Here is a 24,096-nt window from a genome sequence, read left to right as displayed (position 1 = left end):
ACTATAGTGTGTATGTTAACTCCGTGGATGAACATGGTTTGCAAAATATATTTGGCAATCTGTTTTCAGAGAATCATAGACAGCTAGATACTAGATTAGTTTGTTACTAAAATTAATCTGTATTTTCAACCCCTGCTCCTGCTTTGTTAAGCTCTCGTGGGTAGATCCTTACAATGGTGAATGCTTCCTTGAGAGAGGATAGTCCTTCCAGCTCTGAAAGAGATAAGAGTCTCCACCTCAAAAAAACCACTGCTGGATCCCTGTGATTTGAACAATTTTCATCCTGTCTCCAGACTTTTCTTAGGAAAAAAGGGAGAATGTGATCAGAATACAGCTTCAAAGGTGGCAATCAGGTTTCAGAACCTGGTACAGTACTGAAAAAATACTTGGTCATCCTTGATTTGTGGCAGATCTAGGGTGGGGGTAGTGTATCCATCCTGGCCCTTGGTGACTTTACAGCTTTTCATACTATTCATGGTGTCCTGGTCAAGTTTAGAGTTTGGTTATAGAGAGCACTATGTTTCTGTGGTTCTTCCTCAAAGTCTGAAGGTTCCAGTCAGTTTGAGGGCAGAGTCATGTCCTAGATCCCTGCTTTGAAGAGTGCCACAGGGCTCTCCCCCCTTCTTTTTTAATATCTACATCAAGGCCCTATCACTTGTTGATATGGAAGGACAGACTCAGCTCAACCTACCAGGACAGTGACTGTGGGGCCCCCATAGGACCTGGGCTGGAGATATTTCAACTTTGAATGGGGTTGTACTACCCTGCTTGGATTCCACATGCAATTTTGTAGTTCTCCTAGACTCGTAGCTACTGTATATATGTGATATCTGTGAGCACAGAGATTTTTACATAACTCTGTCTTGTACACCATTTGTATCTTTTCCTGGACTGCTTCCAGTCATTCATCCTTAGTCTTTCCTGAGTGAATTACTGCAACCTGTTCTACCTGGGGCTGCCCTATGAAGACTATTTGGAATGTAGCTATGCAGGTAGTTAAAGGCATTCCTCATTATACTCGTGACACCACAAGATGCATTGGCTCTATATAGAGTTCTAGTTGCGATTCAAAGTTCTAGTTGTCACCTGTAAACCACTGTGTGGCATTGGACTGCATTTTTCCAATGGTATCTGCCTATCCCACGTGTTCCAACAGAAAGGGCCCAAGATGAAACAATGCCATCTTGTGGGACCTTGGACGCATGCCCTCTCAGCAGTGGCCTCTAGCCTTTGGACTTGTCTTTCTCCTCCTGGTACACCAATGGCCTCAGCCCTGCAAGCTTTAGAAAGGTTAAGATCTGGCTTTTCTCCTAGCTCTTGGGACAAGAGGAGCAGATTTTCCATTTGGTGGGATACAACAAGCTTTTTTTTAGATCACCATTTAATTGTTCTGCAGTATTTTATTTTAATGGTATGTTGTTTCTTTTGTTTTGAGTTGTGTAGTTGTACAACTGTCATAAAGGAAACTATTTTAGACTAGAAGCAGAGCAGAAAAGGCAAGAATTCGAATCTTGATTTCACTGTAAATAATCCTTGCAATTTCTGGAATTCTTCTTAAGTAATAGTTGATGGCTGGCTTTTCTATGATATTTCATTTATCTGAAGTCTTTTTCTTTGTCCTTGACTGCCCATTTGTCATTTTCTAGTGCAGCTTGGCAGGAGAAATCTGGCAACTATTACTTTAATACACGTGATTAAATCTCCAAATTTAATTTTGTGATTTATGATTAACACCTTTTAATATTATTAATATTATAAATAGCACTAAGGAAAAAACAATTTATTGGAAGGGCTACTTAAATACTTTTTACTGCTTGTTCTGTATTTAAATAAGAAAAAGTTTAAAGATTATAATCATTTTGATATTACGGTACAGTGTCAAAGGCAGGTAAACCTGGTGATGCCTAAGACTAGTTTGCAGTCCTGGTATTGCAAAATGAACTCTTTATATTTTCCTATAGATTTTTATTTACTTTCATCATGAGTAGGTCCTGGTTCACATCTGGGTGCTCCCTCCCTCTGGGAGATTGAGTTTGCCTGATATAAAACTACTTTGTGTCCAGTTGTTTACTTTGGATAAAACAGTGGGTGCTGCTGAGAAATAAAAGAAAGTTTCATGATCTGAGGTTTGGAAGGCATGGCGCTCTATTGAACTATAAAGAATGTAGATTTTAAAAATTACTGTATCAGAAGTGCCATATTGAGAATATGGAATGGATATATTCCAAGCTGAACTTGAAAATGCTTTTATGGATCACAGCACAAGAACTTTTTTATAGGAAAGAAACAGCAGGTTAAGAGAAACAAATATATACGATCAATGCTGCAGAGCAACAATAAGCACAAAAATGGAAAGATTCTGAAATGCTCACAATGGAGTAATGGTTGGTTAACATGATGGAATTGGCAGAAATGGCACAACTAACTTTTTGCTTTGAGAAAGATTAATTACTCCATTAGTGACTTGAAACTCCTTATGGACATTTTACTGGAAAAAAAATGGATGATTTAGGGATTTGATTGGTACAAAGAGTAGATTATGGAAAGAGAAAAACTTTGAATGCTATTTATTATTTTCTTATTAGGTCTTCTTTTTTTTCCTTCTTATCTTTATTTCTTTTCTACTTTTCTATATTTTTCTCTATTTCTTCTGTCTTTAATTTAAAATTTATATTATTTTAATTGTTTGGGAAACCATTAGATAAACATTTTCAGAAAAACAAATTAGATAAAAAAGGAAGCCCTGGGATGAAAAAATTAAACTGCCTAACAGTACAGTTAAAATACTATTTTTTTTTTACTGGAATGACATGTTGATAATTGAGAATAGGATACTGAAAATTTAGTTTTTGACATTCATCTCTAATTCTCCATGCAATTCGTTATCAAAAAAAGGAAGCTTTCTATATGAACAGAATGGAGAGTACACTTTTTTCCTATGTTTTGTACAGAGATACCATGTGTTTTCTATGTATGTGTGTGTTTACATATATTCAATACAAATATAAGCTGAAAATATTCTGGTTTTTGGACAAAGAATCTTTAATTCCTGTTCAGGAATTACATTCCCAAGTATTGGAAAACTTTGTGCAAAATTTGGTTTAGAATAAAATGCAAACCTGATAGCAATTTGTGAAGGCAACAATATATAAGTGGGAATTTGACCTCCACTATTATTAAATCAAATTATTTGCTCCATACAATTCATCTAGTGATGATTCAACTTTTTTTAAATAAATTATTTGACTTTTTTCCCCTTAAGCCAGTCATTCTGTGTAGAACCATTCAGACATCTGAAAATCTTAAGACACATGGTTTAAAACTGTCTTTCCTAAGAAACTATTGCCAATATTTTTCAATGCAGCTAGATGAGACTATTTTTTCATACATTTTACATATACAGTGGTACCTTGATACTCAACTGCTTTGAAACTCATCAAATTTGGTATTCAATGCATTTTGACACAAAATTTTTCTGCTGGTACTCATTGTTTGTTTGGTACACCATGCACAAGCTAGAACTTGGTGTTGGCTGCCTTCCTTATGGGAAAAAACTGTTTGGTACTCACTGCTTTTGGAACTCATTGAGTTCCGGAACCATGAGTACTGAGTTACCACTATATAAGTAAAGCTAGGATTAATACTGAATTTTTACATGGGGCATCTTTTTATCCTTATTTTTGCCATTCCTTTTCACTTATTTATTAGATGTATACCCACCTTTCACTCAGAAACTCAGTGGATGTACAGTATTCTCTTCCCCGTTTTTCCCCAAACAACAACCTATGAGGTAGACTAGTAATTAAGTAACTGACCCAAAGTGACTCTGTGGGTTTTTGTAGTTAAGGATAGACTGTTATAGTCATAACATCTTTATAATCATTTTGTTAATTATACTGCAAAATAAAAAAATAGCAAAAATAACATAATATGTAATGCATTTAAATCCCAGTAGCATTCGTACTTTGACATTTTTTAATTTTTTTCTTTGCTTTTCTTATGGCATTATTTACTTTGGAAACATCTGTCCACCTGTGCTGTTGTGAACATAACAATCATAATACAAAAATACTCTACACCAAATATTTTGAGAAATATTCTAGCATTATTTTGCTAAATACTATAAGATTCCTTACCATATGTGGTGTTGGAAATCGATTATTATATTCAGGATAACACAGGCAGTGTGATATTTATACTATGCTAAATGAAAGCCAGTCAAGGCATTAGGCTAGAAACTGTGTGGTTGTGAGTTCTCAGCTGAGTGACCTGGAGATAGTCATTCTCTCAGTGCTAGAAAGCACGCAAGGGCAATTCATTTCTGAGATGATGATGATTAGATTTTTCTATTCCTCCTTTTTATTAATAACTTTTTATACACTATAAAATGTCAAGCATAACTAATACTCCCTCCTCCATCCCCACAACAACCAACCCTTATGAGGGGATTGGGCTAGGAGAGAAAGGGTCTGGCCCAAAGTCTCCCAGCTAGCTTTTACGTTTGAGTTGAGACTAGGGCTCACTTACTCCTGCTTTCCAGGCTATCTGTCTTCACCATCACACCAAACTGAAATCCTGTCATGAAAGTTGCAGAGACTTGTTCAGGTGAAAGATCAAGGAATGACCATTGACCTGAAGGCACACAAACACACATAAGCAAAAGTATGTGAATCGAATTGTGCCAACCATGAGGATAATGCTAGACTATTACAGTGGTTGTCCAGAAATAGATATTCTTTCATAATTACTTAGGAATGGATATTGTAACATGTTTATGTTGGTTTATTGTACTTTAGACCCTTTTTTCTTGACTTTTTCAAGATATTTGCTTTGACTTACAGACATTTTTAATAACCTTGAAGCTTATCATATTTTAGAAATACATAATTTTCATATTTTGATAGCAGGGCAACTTTTGTGGATCAGTAATTTCCTGAGCTGGTAATTAAAACTTTGATTAATCTTTTACCAATATTTTTGAGCAAAACCTTTTTAAATACACCATCTTTGTTGGTGATGGTTAAAGCGCCAGGCTAGAAGCTGGTAGACTGTAGGTTCCAGTCCAGCCTTAGGCATAAAAGCCGGCTGGGTGACTTTAGGCTAATCACTCTCAGGCCAACCCACCTCACAAAGTTGTTATTGTAAGGCAAATAGGAGGAGGAAGGTATAGTAGGCATGTTCATTGCTTCGAGTTAATAAAATAATAAAGGCAGAATAGAAATCTAATAAATACATAATCTTTTTCTATATGCAAAATTTGTTTTATATTTACATTATCATTCAGTATTGGAGGGAAAGGACAAAAGAAACAATGTTTCCAAATAAATATACTATATATTTGAAAAGAAGAAATACAGTATAATAATAGAGACAGATAATTGTTTTTTGTTTGTAATTGCTCAGAGGGGAAGGGTTATAAATTGCAGTAATTTTAGTTTATGCAAATTAATATCTAATATATGCAATTAAATATCTAATTAATGTATAACTGATTTATACATTGATTCACTAATTATATTACTTAATATTCTAATTACTTTCTAACATATGCAATTAATTTTCATTATTGCATCAAGAATGTAGAAAAATTGTTCTGAAAGAACTGCAATTCAGGTAGGTTCATAGCAAATATATAAAGCCCTTTTAATTTTTATTTCTTCCTGAAATAGTCATTTGAAATGTTTATATAGCACTCAGCTCAAATGATTGCACAAATTTATTAGGCTCAGTTGTAATGACTGATTTTGTGTCCAAAATTTGTTTTGTTACACATTATTGTTTGAAACTGCAAACCAGTGAATCAGACGTAATTCATAGTACTCTTTGACAGTCAGTCCTGGGCTATTTGTATACTGGAACACTACACTGACCTTTTTGCTCTTTGGAAGAAAGTTCCACTGGGGCTTTTGGATGTGGGCAACAAAAATACAGACAACCATTACATGGCAACAGAGTGTTAAAGTAAGTTTCTTTCTGCCCTCTAGTGCAGCTGTTACCAACTGGTGGTCTAATAAAAAATAATTTGCATTTTTTATATTGCACTAAATCAGGGGTCCTCAAACTACAGCCCCTGGGACGGATACGTGCAGTGAACGTTTGTGTTGCTGCAGACAGTCTCCCTTTAGGGTCTTTTTGTGTGGTTTGGGGGGGGGGGAGAGAAATTCCAACTTCAGCCTCCTGGTGTGGGGCTTTGAGCGAAGGCTGGAGGGAAGTGGCGAAGAGCCAGAGGGCCTTGTTCCAGTGGGACTGCATCATGGCCTGGAACTGGCTAACCATCTCAGCCTGCTGAGCCTCCAGGCGCCGGTACCTGGCCTTGCACTCTCGCAGGTCTTCCCTCTGCTTGGAAAGCCTATGCTTCAGTGGTGGGTTTCAAAATTTTATACTACCGGTTCTGTAGGTGTGGCTTGGTGGGTGTGGCATGGCTTGGTAGGCATGGCAGGGGAAGGCTACTGTAAAATCTTCATTCCCACCCCACTCCAGGGGAAGGTTACTGCAAAATCCCCATTTCTTCCTGTAAGCTGGGACTTGGGAGGCAGAGAATAGATGGGGGCGGGGCCAGTCAGAATTTTTACTACCGGTTCTCCGAACTACTCAAAATTTCCATTAACTGTTCTCCAGAACTGGTCAGAACCTGCTGAAACCTGCTATGCTTGTAGTCCTCAGTGAGGTGCTTCTACTGAGTCTCCTTCTCGGTCAGATCCAATTTGAACTGAATCAGCTGTTTTGCCAACTCTTTCTCATGGTGGCTGCTTAGCTCCAACAACTGCTTCCTATTGGACCCTAATGTCCTGCGGAGCTGGCAGTGGAGTCCAACAGTGAGGAGGCTGGGGAGGACAATGGGCCAGTCCTGGAGTCAGGGGAAGGCCCGGACAAGAGCTCTGGTCAGAGGCAGAAATGGGGCCAAGCCATCTGGGAGCGATGTGCAGACTCCGGAGCCTCCAGAGGTGGACAGCAGAGAGGTAGAGGAACAGGAGGAGCCTGTTCCTAATGCACGCATGCAAAGAGCTGCCAGAAGGCAAGAGCAGCTAACGCAAAAATGACGAGTTGGGAGTAAGGCCAGATGATTGGCCCCTCCCATAAAGCTTAAAAGAGCAGCAATGGCTCTTGGGTTCTTTGTAGGAAAGCAATGTTGCTACACTTGTTTCTTATCTCCTGTTTCTGAACTTCCTGGGATTCTTGCCAAGAAAAGCCTTTGGCAGGGTGCCAAAGAAGACAAAGGTTTGTGATAAGGCTGAAGGACTTTATTTTGGACTTAATTTGGACTAAGCTGAGAATGAAGTAATTCTCAGCTGTTCTAATAAAACATGTTTGTTTAGGACTGATTGTGTCTGGTAATAACTACTTGGGCCTAGGTCACAATACCTAAGGAGCCTGGGCAGGGAGGCAAGGAGTGGCTGGGAGGGGAGGGGTGAGTAGAGGCTGGCGAGGCACTCCTTGACATGAGTATTGAGTTGGCCATGCCTACCCAGTCACATGACCATCTAGCCACGCCCACCCAGCCGTTCATCATCATATTAGTGGTCCGCAGGATTTAAAATTATGAATTTAGTGGTCCCTGAGGTCCGAAAGGTTGGTGACCCCTACTTTAATGGTCATTGGGAGTTTTGCAGACCAGATCCAAGTAAATATAGAGATTATGTGTGAGGGTTATATGATGTCCTATTATGCCAATATTCACTTATCAAATTTATATGTGACCTGATCAAGTTGATATTTAAAATATGCATTTGGTTGGGAAAGGAGGAGAGAAATATGACCATTATTGCATTGTTTTAGTTAATGTTTTGTAAAATTGTTACAATGCTATCATTAAAATTTGAAATTGTAAATGTTAATATGCTGATGTCTCACTTGCTGAGAAATTCTCTTTGGTATGATATTCCCTCCCCAATTTCTTCTATGATTATTCGGATCACATATAATACATTTTAGGTGGTCTTTTAATTTTTATAAGTTGATGGTGTAACACTGTTAATTTTTTGGAGTAAAATATAGGTAAAGATTGTGCAAGATTTTTTTTTACAAGTCTGTATTTTCTCTAGTCTGGCATTATTATCTTTAGCAATTATATTTTACAAACATTTCCCTAACTGCTTCCTAAATTTCCAGTATTGTAGCCTGGAAGAGAGAGATCTTTTTCAGCAAATTTATTTGAGTGTTTTTATGCTCTTAAAACAGTTTTTGTTTTTTTTAATTAGGGAGAAGGAGTTCAGTAGGCGAGGCTCAAAATACATTTTCCGTTCAAAAGTCACTGTTTTAAGTTTGACTTTTCCCCTCAAAGACACTGCTGACCTACAGTACTTTCACAAAGTGATATCTGTCCACCTCATTTGCACTTGCAGAGCCTGCAAGAAATCATGGAACACATTCCATGGCAGTTGTGGGACAGGTGGTATGCATAAGCATTTAAAAAAAAGGGATTGCAGTCAATAGAAGTTGAATAAATATGTTTAAGAGGAGATTTTTCTGAAATGTTACATGGTGTGCCTGTGTGTGTGAGAAGACTTAAAGCGAAGTTGAACAGTCCTGCCGTTTCCTCTATGTTCAGACTGTGAGTAATATATAATAAAATAATTGCTTACATTTTTATTCTCATTTTTCTTTACATTAAATTTTTACTAAAAGTCTACAAAAGGGCCGTAATAGCTCAGGCTGTTAGAAGCCTGTTATTAGAACACAGCAGCCTGCAATTACTGCAGGTTCAAGCCCGGCCCGAGGTTGACTCAGCCTTCCATCCTTTATAAGGTAGGTAAAATGAGGACCCAGATTGTTGGGGGGGCAATAAGTTGACTTTGTAAATATACAAATAGAATGAGACTATTACCTTATATACTGTAAGCTGCCCTGAGTCTTCAGAGAAGGGCAGGATATAAATGTAAATAAATAAATTAAAAAAAAACACATTTGTGTACTGAAATGTGCAATAAAACGATGCATTTACAATTAGTACCTAACTTCCTCTTCCTGTGTGTGGTCTGCTTTAAATATAAATATTCTTTGCTGCTTGCTGCTAATTTCCAAATTTCAAATTAAAGCATTGTGCTTGTCTTTTTTTATAGTGCTCTTTTAATAGTTGCATGATTTGTCTATTTGAAATTGCTGTTTGGGACAGACTGAAGTTGGTGCCTTCAATGGTCCTGTGGAAGATGCTTTGAAGAACTTATTTCATCGTAGCTGTCTCCATGCAGCAGTGTTTTATGTGGCATCCATTTGCTGCATGAGTTGATGCTTTCCTCTGTATAATTTCTGAAATGACTGTTTATAGCCCTGTCAAGACAGTGGGAAATCCTTCTATATAGAATTCAGCACAGGACTGACTGATTATGATGAGGCCTGTTGGTAAATAATGAAAGGATACTTCTCTGTGACTGATATTGTATTTGCCAGTCCTTAATTGTAACCAGATGCATATTCACCTGAGTGAAGTATGGTAATTTTCTTTTCAGTTCCCATGAAGGAAAGATTCTTCTTTGACTAGCTCCATGGTCTTTGAATTGCAAACTCTGAGAATCTTTGGTTACAAAGCAGCTTCTCAAAGCACAGTAGAATGGCTTTCTGAGCCTCTATTTGAGAAAATCTGGAGAACAGATGAAGGGCCATAAGAGAAGAAGGCAATGGTCTATATTTTCACAAAGATTGAGAAAACTGAGTGTGACAATTTGGGAAGTACACCCCAAAAGCACAGTGCCAGGAACCACTAAAGCAGTGCCAAAAGACTTAAAACAACCCTTCCTCCTTTAAGAAATTCAAACCCCAAAGCAAAAGACCAGCTGAAAGGAAAACTCAGAGCAGCCAAAAGCCATTAACTGCTGTTTCAAAAGTAACAAAGCTGACCACAGAAACTCTTAAGTAGAGCAATAAAGGTAAGTGGGGACCAGGCTAAAAATAACTCACCAAGGCAAAAACTAGGACTCCGTTTTCCTGGCCCCTGACAGAATTAACCCCTAGGATAGGAAAGACAAAGGTCCTGGGACCAGGATTAACCCATTAAGGCAGGAAGACAAAAACTCAGGGCAATCACTTCAACTAGAGGCACACCAAAACCCATCAAACTACAGAAGCTTCAAAGGGGAAATAGGTATAAAAAACCACAGACACAGAATCCCAGACTGCTTGCTAGCCAGGAACTCTTGAGCTGCGTCACTACTTTCTCTTGCCTTCCTGAATTAAAGAGTTCCACTTTCTGGCAGCTTGCTTCAGTGTCAATTTCTTCTCAGCGCGGGTGACTGCTTCCCAGCTGGGGAATGAACCAGGAGATTTCTTCCAACAACAGGTTGTGACTGGCTGAAGTGGTTGCAGGATTTCCAGGAATGATCTGTTACTAGATAATTACCAGAATTTTATGCAAAAATTTAGAGCTGCATTTGACAATCTGACTTGGAGATATTTACAAGCGGCAGAGCAACCACAGAATTTATGAGTAGATATCAGATTTTCAATTATATGCTAGAGATGATGGATGGATGGATGGATGGATGGATGGATGGATAGATAGATAGATAGATAGATAGATAGATAGATAGATAGATAGATAGATAGATAGATAGATAGATAGATAATAGGTAGAGAGAGCCTTTGAGTTACTAATTTCTAGGTTCTATCATATCGCAAGATCTCAAATGGACAGCTAACATCAAAAACATCATTAAAAAAGGACAACAAAGAATGTTCTTTCTGCGCCAACTCAGTAAGCTCAAACTGCCCAAGGAGCTGCTGATCCAATTCTACAGAGGAATTATTGAGTCTGTCATTTGCACCTCTATAACTGTCTGGTTCGGTTCTGCAACCCAACAAGAAAAACACAGACTTCAGAGGATAATTAGAACTGCAGAAAAAATAATGGCTACCAACCTGCCTTCCATTGAGGACCTGTATACTGCACGAATCAAGAAGAGGGCTGTGAAAATAATTGCAGATCACTCGCATCCTGGACATAAACTGTTTCAACTCCTACCCTCAAAACGACGCTATAGAGCACTGCACACCAGAACACAAGAACAGTTTTTTCCCGAAGGCCATCACTCTGCTAAACAAATAATTCCATCAACACTGTCAAACTATTTACTGAATCTGCACTACTATTAATCGTTTCATAGTTCCCATCACCAATCTCTTTCCACTTATGACTGTATGATTATAACTTGTTGCTGGCAATCCTTATGATTTATATTGATATATTGACCATCAATTGTGTTGTAAATGTTGTACCTTGATGAACGTATCTTTTCTTTTATGTACACTGAGAGCATATGCACCAAGACAAATTCCTTGTGTGTCCAATCACACTTGGCCAATAAAATTCTATTCTATTCTAATTCTAATTTCTGATGACTACCAGGTTAAGTAACTTAGCAAGATTTCAGAAATAGTTTGCCACTGCCATCTTCTTAGGGCTAAGAGACTGTGACTGGCTGAAGGTTGCCAACTGTCTTTGTGCCTAATGCAGAACTTACAATCTCCCAGTTTCTAGCTTGATGCAACCATTACCAAGGTGGCTCTACAATAATAATAAATATCATAGCGGTACTTTAGCCCATGTTTAATAGCTATCTTGTTCAGTGACCATTTACAGCTTTAGTGATGAAAAAGTGAATTCTTCCATTTACAACTTTCACAGTTCTAGAAAGCAAAGAAAAGCTGAGGAAAGACCATTACTACAGTTTCCATTTCATTTAGCAACCATTTCGCTTAATGACCAAGTTGCCAGTCCCAGTTATGGTTTCCTCAGACCCTGATGCCAAAAACACATGCAAAATGGAGTGGTAAAAACCCCTTTGTACTCGGGAGAGAAACAGGAAATACCCTTCATTGATGTTTCTGCTATGGAACCTTGGGACTGACTTGAACAGTTAAAGGAGAAAGTCCTTGGGTCATGCTGTGCTTGTGGAAGCAGCTATATTACCCCTTAATTTAATGGGCAGTATACCATCAACCAGAAGCCAGGATCCCAGTTCACAATCAGGAGACCATACTGCATCAAAAGAATTAGCCACTTTAAAAAGAGTTTCTGGGCTGATTTATGGTTATGATGATCAGTCAGATTATAGAAAGAAAAAAAAAAACTACACAGAGAGAGGTTAAAATACATTTATACATATAGCTGCTGTGAAGAATATCGAAAGCCATTTATTTTTTCTTTTTCTTTTATGTCTTTTATCTTTTTCCTTCTTTATATAAGTTGTGTTAGTTTTTATCTTTTTGTTTAAAGGTTATAATGATATATATATGGGAGAGCTGTATGGCAGATTGATTACAGCATTGATCCTTGACCCAGGTTCAAATCCTGATTGGTGCCCACCTTACCAGTAAGGGTCTTTGGTCAGAGCACTTCACCTGCCTGCCTCAGATATGAGACTGACATGAAGTAAGAGAATCAGGCCGACTTGGATATCATCAGGAATACGAAGGTCCACCACCAAGACAATCTAATGATAAGTGGGCTAATGGAAGAAACCATACACGATGAGACAAGAACATTTGGAATTGATGCAATGCTTTTACAACAGCAGACCTAATGAGAAGGGATATATGTAGCATATGAGGGAACTATAAATGGACAGAAGTCCCACTTTTTAAAAAATTCTTCCACCCCACACAAATGCACTCATTTGTCAAGGAGGAAATTAATGCCCAGCTGCAAAATGCAATTTTATTGGTAGAGGTTGTGCAGTCAGGCAAGATCGTGGGGCTGCATAATGAGGATAATGGGTAATAATTGAGGCAGAAACCGAAATGAGGAAGATTCATTGCCAAAATACAGAAACAGAGCTTTACATTGTGCAGATGCAGAGCAGAAACAACATACGTGGCATCAGCAGGTTCTCATGACCGGAAGAACGCAGTATGGGATTTTGACCTCATAGCTTGGATGCAACTGGCAAAATGTTTGCATTGCACAGAATGAGAAGTAGCTGAAGTTTCTCCTTGGCTTTAATAAAGGAGTCATGAAATCTATGAATTTCCCACGAGAAAAAGGCAATACCTTCACCACTTGTGGGTCTTCCCCGTCTTCCTCTACTTCTGTTAATGGCTTTGATTGCAATGGACTCCTGTTCATCTTTCTTGGACTTGCAGTGTTTGTCTCCTCTTGCCTGGCGGCAGCATCTCTTTACTATGTTGTTGCACTAAAAACAGAACTAGCAGTCCTCACTAGCAAGCTGAACGGCAGGATTCAGGCAAGCAATTCACTTCCACAGCTTGTTGAGCCCTTGGGAGAAACCAAGGCAGCCAGTCCCTTCATTCCATACTGGAAGATGGCCAATGCAGTTTCCAGCCAGGTGAGTTGAAAACCTTGGGCACTGGAGGAGTTGAAGAGAGAAAGAGAGAGTGTGCAATTACAGTCTTATTTGATGCTTATTTGCCGTGTTTTGTCAGGGAATTGTTTTGAGATCACATCAAGGAAACCGAAACATAATGTGGACTGGAGACAAACATAGGGGGAAAAGATCCCCCTCTCAGAGAGGAGAAACAGGTAAGGTAAGATCTGGTTGGATGAAGTAAGATCTGATTGGAGATCATAGTGGTCTCTGGAAAAACACCTCAGGGTCCAGGACATTAAGAATTGTGGCTGAGCATGGAAGGTCTTATATGGTCGAAAAATCACATGCTGATGATAGACCAGAGGTATCTGTAATAGCAAACTTTCCTGCTGAAAAGATGGATGTCTTTCAAGCTTCCACCCTTTAGATGAATTGTTGCTTGATGAACTTTATCCTTCCCTCTGTTTCCATGATCAGTGGAACTCAACTCATATACATCTAACCAAAGGTGAACTAACCCTATCTTGTGTATTTCATTTTATAATTGCTCTTATTAACATGGTTCATTTATTTTCAATATATAATATTAGCAATACTATAATTCTAAACTGTCATTTTTCCAGGCATAGTTTGAATGGGCCCCTAGCAACATGTATTCATTACAGAATGTGAATGCAAATTCCCTTGAACCAGTTTGATTTAAAAACTCATTAATAGTGTAGGAAGAGTTACAATCAAAACTTTCCTGAAACTAATTATTTTTTATTTCCTTTACTTGAATTCCACATTAATTTCCTTGTTTTTTTCCTTTCTCTCTAATTTAAAATCTCTCTTTCTAGTATTACAGTCATGTCTGCAATTGATGGCTGACAGCAAAAGTGCCATTCAGCAACATGGTAATGTACTAATTTCTTAACTTGATTTTGTGCAACCCACCAATTTTCTGTGAGTAGACATATTTTGCCATTGCATTATAATTGCTCAAATGTAACCTTGTTCTGAAATAATGCAGGAAGGGAAAATCTTGTTATATCTATTAGCATTTTACCACTCCACCTTTCCCACCTTTCGGGGAAACTCTGGATCAGCATTAGAGGTTCAAGTTTTCAACTTTGATGGTCCACTGTTTCAATGGATGACACATGGGAATGCACAATCAATTATGGTTTGTTTCTATAGCTTATATGCTAAAAATCTATGTGTACACAGGACAACCTGACTATAAGCCTTCTCCTACATTCCACTGCATTCTTTTAGTTCACCAACCTTCTGAGGTGAGTCTGAACCATGGTAGATCCATAAAAATATGGCTTCTGTCAGGAGGCTGTTCTTGAAGATCTTTGGAGTTCACCTTGGTATACAAAAGCTACTTATCTCTTTTTTAAAATCCATATGTATTGTTAAAATATTGAAATAGATTGCAAAGAATATTGAAAAAAAGCAAATTTATTACAAAATGAAGTTGAAAACTGCAAGATGATACAAAAGCACTGCTACATTTAAATTTAAAAAGTCATAGTGAAAAAAATAAAAAGTAAATTACCTTTTAGTGATTCATCCTTCCCTTCCCTTTGCATCCTCAACCACTAGTCACGGCTTAGTTATCTGAACTACTCATCAAACATTAATACTTGTTCTTAGTTTCTGTTTGAACTACTCATCTGAGAGGCATAATTATTTTTTTCTTTTTAAAAAAATCATAGGAAATATACAAGGAAAAATAGTTAATCCACGTTTAATGAGATACTAATAATTTTTCAGATGACTCAAGTATAGTTCCCTGGCTTCTTAGCTTTAAAAGAGGAACAGCTCTAGAAGAACATGGAAATAAAATACTGGTCAGAGAAACTGGCTACTTCTTCATATATGGTCAGGTAAAATAGAGAAAAACGTTCTTTTACTAATCTGTCTGAAGTATTAATTTAAAGTTGTAATAAAATTTATTTGTTCAGGTTTTATATACAGATGAAATGTTTGTAATGGGACATTTGATTCAGAGGAAAAAAGCCCACGTCGTTGGAGATGATCTCAGTCTGGTTACATTATTTCGTTGCCTGCAAAACATGCCTGAAACCTCTCCTAACAATTCTTGTTATACCGCTGGTAATTATGAAAACCATCCTAAATTTATTGGCCTACATAAGCATTTTTCTGCTAGGAAAGAGAATTAGCCATATAAAAGGATTCATTAGTGGATAACTTGGTGGGCTGTGATGAACTCCTTATATCATCTAGGTCAGGGGTCTCCAACCTTGGCAACTTTAAGCCTGGAGGACTTCAACTCCCAGAATTCCCCAGCCAGCTTTGCCTCCAGGCTTAAAGTTGCCAAGGTTGGAGACCCCTGATATAGGTGACTTCCAGTTAATTCTTTTAATTTCAGTGGTAGGCACCAACCTCTGTTAGAGAAACAGATGCAAAGATACACTGCGTTTTGCTTTGGGGTACATCTTTCTGTGTTAGGAAAATGGCATAAAACTGGGGACTGCCTGATGGACATAGGCATAAAATCTGCTAGGAATGGGGAAGAATGTTCTAGGCCGCTCAGGACTTAGAAAATGAAGTTGCTGCTGAGTGGATCCAAGCCCCTGAAGAAATTGAAATGCATGATTTATTATTATTGTTGATTGCATAGTCAGCCAGGTGTTTAGACTGGACTTGCCTACTTTTGTCCATCTCTCGAGTCTTTCCTAAGGACTGGGCTAGGAAGATATTGTTTTTTGATGATGTTAAAGGTATCTTCACAGGATGTAAACTGTTCCAACTAAGGCTGCCTTTTGCAATTGACTGATGGAGATTTGTTTATATTTTGACCATTCTCCAAAGAGTTTTGACCAGTGTCCATAATCCCCCATCCTTTGACCTCATGAGAATTCTTCAGGAGAAGCTGAAATCTGCAAGAGTGACTGATCCAAAGCCCCAAGGCAGCTTCCATAATTTTAAACTACACTGCATTTCTATTACACCGCACTACTGAAGTCTGCCTCTCCATCCATGTTGGAAGTCAAAATCCCTATAGAAAATGATTTACAGATAGTCTTTGATTTACAACAGTAATGGAATCTGTCCATTACTGTCAAAAGTTGTGGTCTATATTAAATGAACCACACCATTAACAACCTCCCTATTCCTGCTCTCCCCAATGCATTCATTAAATGAATGACTGCATGGGTCATTAAGTAGAGCATGGGGTGACTTGGGTGTGGGAGATCATTGGAGGCCTAGTGCAGGGACAGGTCCACCCACATGGGACCTCCCAAGGCTTCCACCAATCCTCTGATATACCCCACACTCACTTCCTATCACTAGGGTTCCCCACATCCCCAAGGTTTCCTCCCTATCTACCCTGTCACAATCACACACTTACCTTTCACAGATGTCCAGAGTTCAGGAAGTTGGAGTAGAGAAGGCCTCGCCATTGCTGGGCCACAAGCAGAATTAAGGGGAAGAAATCCTTTCGGTTCTGCTATCCTTGTTATGTTTTGCTCCCCAAGCTTTACGTTAGCCTTGGTAATATTGGAGAACCTGAGAAGAAATCCTGCCGGTTTTACTTTCCTCACAATCTTTACCTCCTCCGGTGCCAGCAATGCTAACTTTACACTAGTATTGCTGGCTCTGGGGGAACATAGAGATGAAAGCCAATAGGATTTCTTTTCCTTGATTGTACCATATGGCTCAGCAATAGAGTGGCCTTCCCTACTCCAACTTTGAGTTCTGGATATATTTGAAAGATAGAATAGAATAGAATAGAATTTTATTGGCCAAGTGTGATTGGACACACAAGGAATTTGTCTTGGTGCATATGCTCTCAGTGTACATAAAAGAAAAGATACGTTCATCAAGGTACATCAAGGTATTTGAAAGATAAGTGGGGGCACGGTGACTGAGGGTGGGGATGAGGAGTGTTTAGAAGCCGGTGAGGTGGAAAAGCAGGCCCAGTATCTGTGGGGACACACTACACAGGATGGGGGGAAATAGGTGAGTGGAGGTGCTGCAGTGTTTCTGTGGTCATTACAAGGGCCAATGACCATGGGGGAGTTGCAGACATTGTAACTTTGAAACGAGTTCAAAGTTAGCTTTTGGTGGGAAGGTGTTATAACTTTGAATGTTCATTAAATGGCCTGTGGTACCTTGAGGACTACCTATATTTATTTATGTACACCTTATTTATAGGTGCTTATAATATGCATAATGTGCATCTTTCAACCTCAAAATCAAAGAAGATGGCAGCTTTGTCAATTAAGGACCAGCCAAATAATAGCCAATACGATTTGATTTGATTTGTTTTGGTCTGGGTATACTAGAATACTAGTACTTAAAATGATTGCAATGTTTTGGCAGGTGTTGCAAAATTAGAAGAAGGAGATGAACTTCAGCTTACCATACCACGGACAAGTGCAAAAATAGTCTTGAATGGAGATGTCACATTTTTTGGTGCAGTCAGACTTTTGTGAAAGTCTTTTTGATGTTATCAATTGCCTAGCTTTTTCCAGTGCACCAAGATATTTCAGGAATTATGAAATAATTTGAAATTATTATGGGAGTTTCTTGCATATTACCTCTTTGGATTTTAAAAAAAAGATACTAACGTATTCAGAAAGAGGAAATCCTACTCATGCTTGTCATGCACTATCCTCTCATGTGTGGATTACCAGAAATGAAACTTTTCTTGTGAAAATATAAATAGCCTTATTACATAAGAAGAGTTGAACTTCTGCTTCATCAATTCTGGAGTTCAAAGTCTCTTCCCAATAGATCATCCTTCTGAGCCCAGCAAAGTCACAGACAAGGTGTAAATATCTCAACTTTCCCTACATTTTACCCAAGCAGCTGCAGCTGGAGAATCAAGACTCGTATCTTGCAGTCTGCAGAAGAGGAAGCAAGAAATCATGCTGCACCTGAACAGCATCAAGTGTCCTACAGAGAGCAATAAAAACATGAACTATAGTAGGAAGTACACAGTTCCTCTTTGGGACACGCATAAACATGGTTTCAAATATGATCATAAATTAAAATAATGTTTATATGATTCTTATGCAAGTAACTATACCAGGATGTTATATTTAAAGGGCTAAGCAGGCAATGCTGTATATATTCTATTTATCCACCTGCCTATCTTATTTACTAATATCCGCAGATAATAATAGAACAGAACAGAACAGAATAGAGTTGGAAGGGATATTGGAGGTCTTCTAGTCCAACCCCTTGCTTAGGCAGGAAATCCTATACCATTTCAGACAAATGGTTATCCAGTCTCTTCTTAAAAACTTCCAGTGTTGGAGCATCAACAATTTCTGGAGGCAAGTTGTTTCACTGATTACTTGTTACTGATTATTTCGTCTTAGTTCTAGGTTGCTTCTCTCCTTGATTAATTTTCATCCACTGTTTCTTTTCCTGCCTTCAGATGCTTTGGAGAATAGCTTGACTCCCTCTTCTTTGTGACAACCCTGAGATATGGGAACACTGCTGCCATGTCAGTCTTTGTCCTTCTTTTCATTAAACTAGACATACCCAATTCCAGCAACCGTTTCTTATATGTTTTAGCCTTTAGTCCCCTTATCATCTCTGTTGCTCTTCTCTGCATTCTTTCTAGAGTCTCAACATCTTTTTTACATTGTGGCAACCAAAACTGGATGGTCAAGAATGTTAAGAAACACATTCACTTCTGATGCATACTGAATATTTGTATCAGCACTAACTGTAAATTTTAGTTCATTTGTATTGCCTTTGAAATATAAAAAAAAACAGCAAAAATGAGAATGGAGTCTGCTCAAAAATAGAAGATGCCACACTTCCAGCTTCTGGGGTAAAGCTCAGAACAAATTTTCATTTCTATTTAGTTTCTAATTTGTTTCATATGGCCCATGTTATAAAGATTACTTGAAATGATTATTAAGGAGCTGGGACAGAGAAAAGAATGTAGGAATGTCACACCACTTCTCCTGAGATGGTATATGGTCTCCTGGCTTGGGCAGAGGGTTGGACTCAAAGATCTCCAAGATCCCTTCCAGCCCTATGATTTTATTACTATTTCTACCTGTGCTCAACTCCTTCCCAAGGATCACATCTGTGGTTGCCAAACATTCCCAGAAAAAGAAGCATGTGGTGCTACATTCATGCCCCCGGATACTCTGCAGCAATTGTTGCCTTTGAATATGAAATGCTGCTTCAGCTTTTGACATGCAAAGGATTTATATAAATGAGAAATGATATGTATGGACTTTAACTATAAGAAATAATAAATTGTTTCATACATGAGCTGGTCTATCACGTGATCAAGATGGCAGTTTCCAGGCTTTTTGAGAGGCCAGCCTTACTGAGTAGCTTTTCCATAGAAAATGGAATCTGTTTGAAAATGATTTAAGGTAACGTTGTTTGAGACATAAGTAATAATCTATTCTAGTATGCCATTTTATATAACATAATAGTGAACTTAAAAAGAACAGTCAAGAAAAAACAAGCTATTTTGGGTGAAATAAATAGAAAAGACATCTCCAGAGAAGATAAGTATTTTTCAACGAATCAAGCTTCTACAATGGTAGCTATCTATGTTAACAGTAAGATATATGAAAATAGAAATAATCATAGAATAAAAGGTAAACTTAAACTTAAAGACTCAAGATCCATCCCACCACTAAAAGATTCTAACAACAAAGAATGCAATGACGAAACAGTTAAAGCAAACCTCTTCAACACTTTCTTTGGCTTAGTTTTTGTTAACTCCGATAACACATATCCGACATTCCACAAACGTACCAGCAATGATTATGATGACTTAACTCATATAGATTTCACAGAAGATAACATTGGAAAAGCTCTTCATAACTTAAAACCATCACTATCTATTGGACCCGATGGACTATGTGTATACTTCTTAAAAAAACTTTCCATTAATATAGCAGAACCCCTAAGTATTATCTTTGACAAAGCTTTCACTACCAGTTCCCTTCCCAAACTTTGGTCACTAGCCACAGTCATTCCTATCTTCAAAAAAGGAGAGCCCAGCTTAGTCGAAAATTACAGACCGATCTCTCTTTGCTGCATCACCTGCAAAGTCATGGAATCAATCATCAACCAATCCATTACCTCACACTTAGAAACTAACAACCTACTCTCCAATAAACAATTTGGTTTCAGGAAAAAATTATCATGTAACTTACAACTTCTTCACTGTAAAAACATATGGACTACAAATCTTGATCAAGGCAAAACAATAGATGCAATCTACATAGACTTCTGCAAAGCTTTTGACTCAGTAGTACATGATAAACTTCTCCTAAAACTAATATCCTATGGCATCTCAGGACCCCTTCACAAATGGATATCTGCTTTTCTGTCTAACAGACAACAAGTGGTCAAAATTGGCAATGCTTTATCAAATCCTGTTCCTGTCAAGAGTGGCGTTCCTCAAGGCAGCGTCCTTGGACCAACACTCTTTATACTATACATTAATGAGCTTTGTGACCATATCTCAAGTAATTGTGTTCTCTTTGCTGACGATGTCAAACTATTTAACACCACAGACAATACATCTATCATTCAAAACGACCTTGATCATCTAACCGCTTGGTCTAAAAATTGGCAGCTCCAAATCTCAACCAGCAAATGCTCAGTCTTACATATAGGAAAAAAGAACCCAAACACTAAGTACATACTAGATGGACATTGCCTTACAGACGACCCCCATCCCGTTAAAGACCTTGGAGTTTTCATGTCAAATGATCTAAGTGCCAAAACCCACTGCAAATACATAGCAAAAAAAGCTCTAAGAGTTATAAACCTAATCTTGCGTAGCTTCTTTTCCAAAAACACCACACTACTAACCAGAGCATATAAAACATTTGCTAGACCAATTCTAGAATACAGCTCACCTGTTTGGAACCCTCACCACATCTCTGACATCAATACAATTGAACGTGTCCAGAAATATTTTACAAGAAGAGTTCTCCATTCCTCTGAAAACAATAAAATACCTTATCCCACCAGACTTGAAATCCTAGGCTTAGAAAACTTGGAACTCCATTGCCTTCGACAAGACCTAAGTTTAACTCATAGAATCATCTATTGTAATGTCCTTCCTGTTAAAGACTACTTCAGCTTCAATTGCAATAATACTAGAGCAACTAATAGATTTGAACTTAATGTCAACCGCTTTAATCTAGATTGCAGAAAATATGACTTCTGTAACAAAATCATCAGTGCTTGGAATACTTTACTTGACTCTGTAGTCTCTTCTCATAATCCTAAAAGCTTTAACCAAAAACTTTCTACTATTGACCTCACCCCATTCCTAAGAGGACCATAAGGGGCGTGCATAAGTGCACAAACGTGCCTACCGTTCCTGTCCTATTATTTTTCTTTTCTTCTTCCTATATATATATATGCTTATACCTCCTTATATTTACTCATATATGTGTTTATATAATATATAATCTTTTTGTATGATACCTACATATATTGTTGTGACAAAATAAATAAAATAAAATAAAAAAATTGATTAAGTTTCCACCAATTTTTCTTCTAATTTCTTTATAAATGTAGCCTTGATCACTTAATAATACTATTTTACATCACTTTCTGGGTGACCAGTCAACTCTTTGTACCATTACTTTTATTTTATTATGTTTTACAAGCTCACTAAATGAAAGAATACAAAAAAACCCAACCAATTTGATAGCTATCACAGAACACACTGACAAATGTCCTCCTCTCAGCTTCAATACATGACATCAATAACTGAATCCTACTGTGATCTGATTGGCTCATTGCCAAAACAAAACACCTGATTGGCTCTCTAAACACTCATGCTCATTGGCTACAATCAGATGAAGGAAAGCTACCTGATATCAACCTAAGCAAGTTGTGCTTCCTTTTTCTGGTTATTTGGCTATAACTTTTCATAGAATGCAGATAATTGAACAAACTTTGTTGCATTACATTGTTGATTAAATTATCTTTCCATTGATATATAGTTTTATGGTACTTCTCCAAAAGAAATGGTGTTATTAGCCATCAAACTCAAAAATACACTTTTCCCAAAAAGTTTCCACAATTTTGGCCACTATTGTACTTACAATATCTGAGATGAGGGTGGTAGTGAAAGATAACATAGTTATAGGATTGCCAATCCTGACTACAGCATGACTTCTGTGCATTGGACAATGAACTACTGGTGGCATGGAAGTAGCTGCAACATTTTGATAGTGCAGAAAGCTCCCCTCCCTTGTCTGTGTAGTTTTGCAGGATGGATGGGGATCGAGAGCTGCGAGGTGTGGTTAAAGGCTTTCTAATGCATGATGAGAAAAAAAGCCAAATGCTGAGAAGCACATTTTGTGTGTGTCACAACATTTCATTTCTCACAAAGGGAACCAAGAGAGGCAGTTGCAGCAGCTGCGTGACCCTGCATGCATTCTTTCCCATTTCTCTCCTTCAGCATCCCCATGCTTATAGCAGAGATTGAATAGATTAGAGTTTCCTCACTTAAAATCTTGAACGCTGGAATGTGGAATTGCCAGAAAGTGTGCAGATGTTGCATGTTAGTATTGCTACTAAGGTGGAAAGCTTTGCGCTGCATATTCAGATTTATTACTTTGACTTTCTGTCTCACAATATTTCTGAATCTAGTTTAAAGTATGTCAAAGATTGGCTTCCTGAACTATTTTCAAATTTATCCATAGAATAGAATAGAACAGAACAGAATAGAATAGAATAGAATAGAATAGAATAGATTTTTTAATGGCCAAGTGTGAATGGACACACAAGGAATTTGTCTCGGTGCATATGCTCTCAGTGTACATAAAAGAAAAGATACGCTCATCAAGAATCATAAGGTATGATAGTCATAGGGTACAAATAAGCAATCAGGAAACAATATCAATAAAAATCGTAAGGATACAAGCAACAAAGTTACAGTCATACAGTCATAAGTGGAAAGAGATTGGTGATGGGAACGATGAGAAGATTAATAGTAGTGCAGATTTAGTAAATAGTTTGACAGTGTTGAGGGAATTATTTGTTTAGCAGTGATGGTGTTCGGGGAAAAAACTGTTCTTGTCTCTAGTTGTTCTGGTGTGCAGTGCTCTATAGCATCGTTTTGAGGGTAGGAGTTGAAACAGTTTATGTCCAGGATGCGAGGGGTCTGTAAATATTTTCACAGTCCTCTTTTTGATTTGTGCAGTATACAGGTCCTCAATGGAAGGCAGGTTGGTAGCAATTGTTTCTTCTGCAATTCTAATTATCCTCTGAAGTCTGTGTCTGTCTTGTTGGGTTGCAGAACCAAGCCAGACAGAATAGAATAGAATAGAATAGAATTTTTATTGGCCAAGTGTGATTGGACACACAAGGAATTTGTCTTGGTGCATATGCTCTCAGTGTACTTAGAAGAAAAGATACGTTCATCAAGGTACAACATTTACAACACAATTGATGGTCAATATATCAATATAAATCATAAGGATTGCCAGCAACAAGTTATAGTCATACAGTCATAAGTGGAAAGAGATTGGTGATGGGAACTATGAGAAGATTAATAGTAGTGCAGATTCAGTAAATAGTTTGACAGTGTTAATGGAATTATTTGTTTAGCAGAGTGATGGCCTTCGGGAAAAAACTGTTCTTGTGTCTAGTTGTCTGGTGTGCAGTGCTCTATAGCGTCGTTTTGAGGGTAGGAGTTGAAACAGTTTATGTCCAGGATGCGAGGGGTCTGTAAATATTTTCACGGCCCTCTTCTTGATTTGTGCAGTATACAGGTCCTCAATGGAAGGCAGGTTGGTAGCCATTATTTTTTCTGCAGTTCTAATTATCCTCTGAAGTCTGTGTTTTTCTTGTTGGGTTGCACAAC

At 37.9% G+C, this 24,096-nt stretch overlaps 1 protein-coding gene across 2 annotated transcripts; it reads left to right on the top strand.

The window, feature by feature from the left end:
- The first annotated feature begins 29 nt into the window (after positions 1 to 29).
- On the top strand, positions 30 to 17,736 carry TNFSF13B (TNF superfamily member 13b). 2 transcript variants are annotated; one of them, XM_058184089.1, is made up of 6 exons: positions 30 to 13,277; positions 13,375 to 13,471; positions 14,099 to 14,155; positions 15,021 to 15,133; positions 15,212 to 15,362; positions 17,598 to 17,736. In XM_058184089.1, exons 1-6 carry the CDS (start codon positions 12,945 to 12,947, stop codon positions 17,708 to 17,710), a joined length of 864 nt encoding a protein of 287 aa, XP_058040072.1. In that variant the 5' UTR covers positions 30 to 12,944; the 3' UTR covers positions 17,711 to 17,736. The 2 variants fall into 2 exon arrangements, 1 of the variants encoding a protein (XP_058040072.1); XR_009155181.1 differs by lacking the exon at positions 17,598 to 17,736 and having other exon boundaries at positions 13,144 to 13,767; positions 14,099 to 15,346.
- Positions 17,737 to 24,096: the final 6,360 nt, after the last annotated feature.

Source organism: Ahaetulla prasina, chromosome 1, assembly GCF_028640845.1.
Source record: "Ahaetulla prasina isolate Xishuangbanna chromosome 1, ASM2864084v1, whole genome shotgun sequence".
Lineage (NCBI taxonomy): Eukaryota > Metazoa > Chordata > Lepidosauria > Squamata > Colubridae > Ahaetulla > Ahaetulla prasina.
Note: the sequence above shows the minus strand (reverse complement) of the source record. Positions and strands in the feature narration are given on the sequence as shown.

Bases quoted from the DNA above. Each gene is read 5' to 3' on its own strand.
- TNFSF13B (XM_058184089.1), top strand. From the start codon at position 12,945: ATGAAATCTATGAATTTCCCACGAGAAAAAGGCAATACCTTCACCACT. The intron at 14,156-15,020 runs GTAATGTACTAA...ATAATTTTTCAG, and splicing joins AAGTGCCATTCAGCAACATG to ATGACTCAAGTATAGTTCCC. The intron at 15,134-15,211 runs GTAAAATAGAGA...TTATTTGTTCAG, and splicing joins ACTTCTTCATATATGGTCAG to GTTTTATATACAGATGAAAT.